The 8,216-nt window shown below is 46.8% G+C and overlaps 1 protein-coding gene across 2 annotated transcripts; it reads right to left on the bottom strand.

Annotated features, from left to right (window-relative positions):
• Positions 1-406: 406 nt before the first annotated feature.
• Positions 407-8,078, bottom strand: slc10a7 (solute carrier family 10 member 7). 2 transcript variants are annotated; one of them, XM_046381082.1, is made up of 13 exons: positions 7,254-8,078; positions 5,754-5,836; positions 5,530-5,666; positions 4,772-4,847; positions 4,613-4,651; positions 4,478-4,513; positions 4,205-4,288; positions 3,935-4,100; positions 3,642-3,693; positions 3,153-3,226; positions 2,802-2,947; positions 2,628-2,675; positions 407-1,704 (listed from the first exon to the last, which is right to left on the bottom strand). In XM_046381082.1, the coding sequence occupies exons 1-12, from the start codon at positions 7,351-7,353 to the stop codon at positions 2,655-2,657; spliced, it is 1,014 nt and encodes a 337-aa protein (XP_046237038.1). In that variant the 5' UTR covers positions 7,354-8,078; the 3' UTR covers positions 407-1,704; positions 2,628-2,654. The 2 variants fall into 2 exon arrangements, with proteins under 2 accessions (XP_046237038.1, XP_046237037.1); XM_046381081.1 differs by lacking the exon at positions 2,628-2,675.
• Between the last annotated feature and the right edge of the window lie 138 nt (positions 8,079-8,216).

The raw sequence follows: 8,216 nt of genomic DNA, 5'->3' as shown, positions 1-8,216 counted from the left end.
TCTATCTAAACTGGACCCTGACGAGGAACTTAATATCAAAACTCCTTATCAAACCATAATTTGATATGGATAAGCACAGATTACACAGGCATGTGGTAAGTACATGAGAAAAAAGCCAAGTTCGAGGCAACGTAATCTCCAGAGTTGTTGACAAAACTCTGGTTTGCCACAGTGAGCAAACAGTGCAGGAGTGTTCACTGATAAAGCAGACACTGTGACTCCACTTTGCAGTACTGATACTGAGAGAATTTGCAGAAATGCTCCCACCCTAAACACATATAAACTGTGATATGACAGCAGAGGGACTCGGCCGTCCTTGCCTCATAACAGCAATAAAAAATATTTACTTTGCTTATCACTTTTGGTGCATATTTGTGTCGCAGGTGTGGACTCAAGTGGCAGGCAGTTTTCTGTTAAAAGTTGTAGTTTTATTTGTTATGCTTCTTAGTGTAAACATGAACTACAGAACAGACCCACACAGACCCCGCCGAACATCTTTCCAACCAGTCGACATGTGCGATACGCCACATCAGAGGAGCGTAAGAACAGAACTGAAACAGGCTGAGCAGAGAGGGAATCGTTCAGAGAAAAGAGCCAACGACTGGCTCAAAAGATAACGTGATCCTTGAATGAGCTGACTGACAAACACTTTGATGGATGCTACGTGTTGCAGCTCCAGCTCTTGTTGGTTGTGATGATGATACATTCACTGTCATCCCTCTGAATAGGGCAAACTGGTTCCGCAAACCTTGATCACCGTCTACAACTCAGAAACTAAGTTTGGTGATGAGACCACGACCCTGTGCGGGTCAAAGACCTCTGCAGGTGTTTGTCAGTCAGTCCATCAGACTTGATTATTCCCTCACTTTTCCTCCAGCGCCACCAAGAGGCAACAGGATAGTCATTTAGGATGGACAAGTTGGCCCCTGAATTACATTTTGTTTCTTTTAAAATACAGCAAATATTTTGCTTTATGAGCAAATATCTCCATGTCTCGACATCAGCAGAGAGATTTAAATATTTTTTTCCAGCTCTTTACTTTGCTTGACTTGAGCTCAGGTCGCAGTCTCGCCTCCTCGCTGGTCAAAGTTAAAACTGATCGACATATTTGTTCAGAATCTGAGCTGTACGGCGAAAGAATCTGACATTAAAACAATTGAACTTAATGTGTGAATAATACAAGAAGAGAGACGTGAGCATCCATGTTCATGTCAGTCCGTCATCATCTGGACAGATAATCACCGCAGGGCACAAACAGAAATCAATCATAACAGCCGTCATTATTTTTACTGTGTAGGAAACCAGACGGTCCAGCGTCCACACGTCCTGGCAGTGACCGCTAGAGGAACGACAGAGTAGAAAAATGTAGAAAATAGCAAGAAGAATTAAAAAAGAATGGTCCCGGCGACCCCACGCTTCCTTCAACGCTCCCTTTGTTTAAAAAAAGGAAGAAACAGATGACCTCTTTTGGCAGGGATTTTTGGGTGTTTCATAAAAAAATAAATTCTTTCAAATATAAAAGAAAGCACGGTGGAAGTATGAAATATCAGTTTATGTTGTAGAAACGCCTGGCTGAGGTCTCTGTTGATTGGTTGTCATAAGGCACATCCCTCCGCCGAGGCCCACCATTACCGCACAAACACGCGAGCTCACGTCGTTACCTCGTCTTCCTCAGACGGGCTGAAGAGCCGACAGCTTCGTCGCCTGAACAGACAGACAGACAGACAGAGACAAAGCAGAGAGCGTCAGAGGGATTCACACAGAGCATCGACTGGAGGGATAAAGCCAGGGACTCTTTAAAATCCTGCTTTTTTCAAAGGCAGTCTGGTGAGCGAATCCACCAGCAGCAGGTGAGCGCGACAGTTCGAATGTGATTCGTCAGCGCACAGCAGGTGGAGGAGGAGGAAGGTTCCACAGCCTGGACGTGTGCTGTGCCTTCCCTCTACACAGGTACACTTCAGTTCATGCACCTGTCAGAGGTAAACACATCACAGTTTGAACGCGTTGGCCTTCAGTGATGAGCAAACCGGCTCTGAGCTCGAGTGAGAATCGATCGTTTTGATAATCGATTCCTCGGTTCAGCCAATAAAAACGCCAAACATTTGATGGTTGCAGCGTCTCAGAGGTTTGCTGCTTGTCATGTATGGTAGTAAAAATAAAACAGATTGCAGCAGAAGTACATAAAATATACAGTATCTTTACAGTTTCTACTCTGGCAGATACTGACCTCAAAGCTGTCAGTGAAAAATGACGTTTTAACCTGCGCAGGTGCATCAGCCAACCTGAATCACTTTAGTTTTGATTTAGTCGGTTTCCACAACATGGAGATTGGTGATTTGCAGTAATTGTGTGGCATCTTTTCCATCATTTTCACCACTGGTGCTGAATGGAAGTGGAGCAGGTGAGTTTGCAGCAGTGAGCCCAGCAGGTGACGCTTGACTGTTTGGCTGACAGCAGGGGGAGCTGCTGCGCACCGACGGGGTCATGAAGTCATAATGACATCAGTCGTGTCAGTGCTGGACGCGCTGCCACAAGCTCCCGTCACCAATGGCAAAAAGAAGAATTAAGGAAATTTCTTCTAAATTAAATTGCCCAGTTGAGTTGTCGTTCAGGAGTTCTCTACTCACTCAGGTCAGTAGTGTTGGAATGCGGCCCTATCGCAACAACAGACTAAACTGCAGGAGAGGAGAGAAGGGCGAAGAGGTTAGTGTTGGAATGCAGCCGAGTCTCTCAGGAGGAAGAGAGGAGCTCACGGTCAGTGATGGAGTCTCAGATCTGTGTGTGTGTGTGTGTGTGTGTACCTTCTGCCGGCTCGTCATCCAGCCGCGGATGGTCGGTACGAGCACGGAGCCCAGCAGGATCTGAGCCGGGTGGTAGATCAGCAGAGGCACTGAGATCAGGGAGAGATGCTCGTAACCTGCAAACACGATCTTTAACATGGGGATGCCTGGAGCGAGCAGAAGAAGAAGAAGAAGAAGAAGAAGAAGAAGACATTTTGTCTCTGGGTATGTTGAGCTCTCAGGGCCACCGTACTAAAGGCTTTATGGAACATCTGCATTCAGACTTTAGAGTTCACCTTGACCAGTTCTCTCCCATGTGTGTGTGTGTGTGTGTGTGTGTGTGTGTGTGTGTGTGTGTGTGTGCGTGCCTACCCAGAGTCAGAGACTTGTGTGTGGAGCAGAACATGATGGCCACAGTGTCTGCAGGGCTGAATCCTGAACCCGACCTGCAGAGACAAACAGGAAGTAAACACTCTCCTCCGTCACTCTTTGCCGCTGTGTTCGTTAATGAGCTCGTTTATAAAACACAGACTGCGTTCAAAGATGGCCGACGCGTCTCCGAAAGTGAAGCGATAAGATCACATCACATCATCGTCTAACCAATCAGGAGCAGCGCATGTTTCACCTCCTTTTTATAGCATCACATAACTGATTAAAACCAAACTGATCAGAGCTGTACTGCGGCCAGCCACCAGGGGGCGACCCAGGTGTTTTGGCTTAACTTTGGGGGAGCTGTATGTGAACTTCCTATCTGTGAGCAGTCAGCTTTGTACTTGGTAAGCTCCATAAATCTGCTCACTCGAGGAAAAGAAGAAGAAGAAGTGGAGGGTAGAGCAAAAGGAGGAGGAGGAGGAGTCTCACCTGGTAGAAAAAGCGAACGTGAGCAGCATGAAGCTCACCTGGATGGAGAAAACTGCAGAGAAAAACCAGAGAGACACTTTAATATTCAACTAAAACCACCAGAGTGTAAATCTGGTGTCAGTTTGGTGATTCTACCGACGAGGCTTCTCAGAGTTTTGACCGTTGGATTTACACTGACTTACCACGATCAACTCAGCCAAACGCCAACCGTCGCCATAACCTTAACGCTGCATTACCTGTCCCCACTGCATGACCAACACACACGCACACACACACACACACGCTGCACTCACTGATGAGGACGACCAGCAGCAGGCTGGTGGGGTCCAGCTCGATGTTGGGGTTGCTGAACGTGTCACAGAAGGTGGTGTAGATGATCATGAGGAGGACGGCGCTGCTGATGGCGCCGAACGGAGGCTTTCGCCGCTCCAGACACTCCCTGAGGAAACCACGACACACCTGCACACACACACCAGAGAGAGAGAATCACAGCACAGCATTCAGACGTACTGAATCACCTCCGCATGGCGCACACACACACACACACACACACACTCTCCTACCTGACCCAGGATCAGAGGAACCACCACAGTCATGAAGAGCTGAGAGAAGATGGAGGAGAAGGGAACGGAGGACGAAGAGCCGAGCTGGAGGAGGAGATGACACGAGTACAAAAACACGGTCATCATCACAAACGAGCAGCAGACCGCGACCGCGATTTGTCGTTGAAATGATTGTAACAACAGATCTTCAGTCTGTTTCAGGTCGCCGGGGACACAACTTTGTTTTCACACTGATGAAACATGTTAACTGTTAAAAAGTGGGCTGAAACTTACAAACAGCAGCAGCAGCACCGGAGTTACTACGATCCCCTGCGGGACAGAAAGACAAGATTACAGCATCGACTCCCCCGCGGAGCTCACGCTGACGAGTCATTACTGCTGGAACACTCCAGCCTCAGGATATCTTACCAGGAAGCTTCCAAACGCCGAGTTAAAGATGGCAGCAGCCTGGAAGCACACGCACACACACATACAGAGTCAGCCAGTCAACATGCCGACACGCTTAATACCTAATTAGTGTGTGTGTGTGTGTGTGTGAGTGTGTTTGAGTGTGTGTGTGTGTGTCACCTCGTTGCCTCCGACAGCCTTGGTGAGAATAACAGCAGAGGAGACCGGAGGGGGCATGCAGCTCACCGTCTGTAACCTTGGCAACCACAGCAGCAGGATGAAGACGAGGAAGAAGAAGAGCGGCCGACAGGGGGGAGAATAACAAGATAAAAACAATACGGCCACACAGGTTACTGATATGAAACATTTTCTACAGAAAGCAGCAAACATGTAAAAAAGGCAGAAGAGTAAAACAGCACATCAGGACTTTAAAAGCTCTAAACACAACCTGCAGTCAGTTTATGAGGAAGTCTGATGAGAGCCCAACATTACACAGTTAATGATTAACGTGTGACTGTGCAGCTGAACGGGACAAACGGCTGGAGAGCAGCTTGCTTTGGTTACATGGCGCCCCCTTGTGGTGTGGAGTGTCATCAACCCAAAAGACTGCGGCTGCTTTCAATAGCATCATGGCCGTTTGCGTTTCAGATGAATTTGTTTCTTTAGAGATGGTTCACACAGGAAGTCTGTTCAATACTAACACTCACACACAAACTCACTCACTCACTGACACACACGCACGTACACATACACACACACACACACACACAGAGCATTGCCTGTAGCTGCAGTGAATGTGGGTCTTTGTGTCCATACATAACTCGTCCTTCAGGTACAGTCAGGCAGGGACTCGCATAAAGGATGGCATTCACACACTCTCTCTCACACACACACACACACACACACACACACACACACACACACACACACACCCCTACCCTCTGAGCAGCCATTGGTCGATGGCGGTCAGTGCGAGCACTCTGAGCAGCAGCCAGATGGCGAGCGGGAAGAAGATGAGCGTGAAGGACTGAACGAACAGGTGGAGGCGAACGTGAAGCAACGCGCTGGTCAACTCCTGCACAGAGAAAAGTCAGACTTTTATTACTGAAGCCGCCGTCACGTCTCGCGGCGTCAGGGTCTGAAGGCTCTGATGGTTTCTGACCTCCGTCTTCAGCGACAGGCCGCTGTTGAAGAAAATGAGCGAGACAGCGACGTAGGCCACGGTGATCTCTGGCCTCAACGGACCTGAGACAGAGAGACGAGACGCATTTATTCACCACTGTAACCACGGCAACTGTCCTGTCTCACATTGTCCAGCTCCAGTAACAAAGCAGATCACTTTCCAAACGGGCTGAGCACTGAAATAAGTTACAGCTGAGGAAGATCTGAGGAAAAGTGCAAAAATAAATCTGCGAAAGTTAAACCTACAAAATCCATTTAACTTACAAAAAGTAAGAAAACATTTTAATAGAAAAGAAAACCTCATAAAAAAGGGAAAAGCTGCTACTCTTCAAAACTTATCTGGAAAAAACTTTGGTGCAAACCTTTTTTCCCCCCATTAAGAACATTTTTAATGAACAATTATGACACCCAAGCGATTTGGCCCAGTGTGATTATTTCATTAAAAACAGCAGGACTATTTAAAAACTACTCATAAGACTTTCTGTCACTTCAACACAGACTCACGTTGTTTTGATTTGACTTAAACTGCAACGTCTGCTGTCTGATTTTGCGAGGAGCTCCTGAAGGCAGCATCCTGACAGAAGCGACACCGGAATTTATCTAATCTACAGGATAAAACGTGAAGGTGTCACCACGGGCTTCTCAGCTTTCTGAGTCCACTTATCGGTGAAGGTAACAGCTGTCAGTCCACAGTGCAATTACCGCTGAGATAAAAAGCCTTTTTAACACTTTCTGCTCGGGTCAACGCCCGCAGCTGATTTTAAACAGAAATACGATGTGAGAAACGGGAGCGCGGGGCGGTGAGCGACATCCAGCCGGTGTTGACATCACTGTTAAATGCAACGTGTCACTACAGCGTCAGGTAAGGAGGAAACACACACACACACACAGAAGAAGCACTGTGAGGGAGAGCAATGCGCGTCATTCTATGTTGTATTTGATGAATAACGAAACTCCACTTAGAAATTCCTGAAATTAACAGCCACCTTCCTTTTTCAGAACTATACCGGCTAAGTATAACACCAATCTGAAAGTTTTAATAGTCAACAAGATTAAAGGTTTAACTCGGCATACATCATGTACACGAAGTTATAAGTACTTAAAGTGGAAATCCACATTTTGGTACAATCCGACCATGCGCTAAGGACGAATAAAGAGCTAAGAAAAGTCAAAAAACTGAAGTTTATTAACAGTAAAATGCCTGCCGGTGAAACACTCTGATGCCGTTAATTAAACGCCCAAGTCTCTCTGTGGGAGATACTGTGTGGCAAACAGCACAAATAACGAAGAGAAACTCTTGCCTGGCACTAACAAGTCACAGGTAACCACCTCTGGAAGTGAATGTAACACAGAACCTGGTGTTTGACAGACTGCTCTTTTCAAAGGCAGATATTTTTACCGACTCTAGTGAACTTAATTCAGTGGCGGTTACGACTTGCTGAAAAGTGACGGAGCACTTCCCAAACTCCGACTCGCTCACCTCCTCTGACACCGATGCTGGGCTGCACTTTGGCCGATAAGATGACCAGAAGTATCCCGATGATGAACCATTCCCTCCGTATGGTCGCCAGGAGGCCCATGTTTCAGCCGCGGGGCTCACCGGATCACCCCGCCGGCCCCCGTCACACCAGCCCGACACGATGTTTTACAACTCCTCAGCTTCTTCTCTGGAGGGTTTTCTGCCTCAAAACAGAAGCAGAACAAGCAGAGCCACTTCCGGACACATGGGCTGCAGCCAGCCGTAAAGACTGAAGGAGAAGCGCAACAGTTTTTTTTTTTTTTTTTTAATTACCGTAACACAGGTAAAAGCAACATGTCGGACACAAGTACACCGTAAATAAAGAGACCAAACAGAAGTTTATCCATGTAAATAACAGACAGCGAAAAACATTTTTATTTTGTGCAGCAGTGAATAATCACCGGGTAGAAACAATATAAAACTGTTAAAAAGTGAAATTCTAGCGAGAGGACAGAAAGAGAAAAATGTCGGAGATTCTGCTTATGTGATAACTTCTCACTGTCACTTCCTGTCTGTAGGCGACATTTATACCTTCGTGACATAATTATCTGCTGTTTTCAGCTGCGGTGCTGTAACATGTTGCGTTCATGTTCACTGGAGAAAGTCTGACGTGTCAAACTTCCAGGTTGTTCATTGGCTGCTGGCAAAGTGTGACCTTCACGTGATGTTGCGGTCTGTCATGCGCACAGAGTCGGTTAACTGGAGCTGCTAACATATCTTAAGTGTTGCATTTATGGCAAACAAATAACAAAACTGAATTTTCCGTCACGCTTGTAAGTTGAAAGGCATTTGAACTCATCCGTTGGCTTGTCTGATCTGTCTCACCCACAGTCAGACAGACGCCTTTCTTATGTCCCATCATGCAGTGCGACGCTCTGCTGAAGGATTAGACCAGATCAACGCTGGCTGAGGCTGTGAGAATGA

The sequence above is a fragment of the Scatophagus argus genome, chromosome 23 (genome assembly GCF_020382885.2).
Source record: "Scatophagus argus isolate fScaArg1 chromosome 23, fScaArg1.pri, whole genome shotgun sequence".
NCBI lineage: Eukaryota > Metazoa > Chordata > Actinopteri > Scatophagidae > Scatophagus > Scatophagus argus.
Note: the sequence above shows the minus strand (reverse complement) of the source record. Positions and strands in the feature narration are given on the sequence as shown.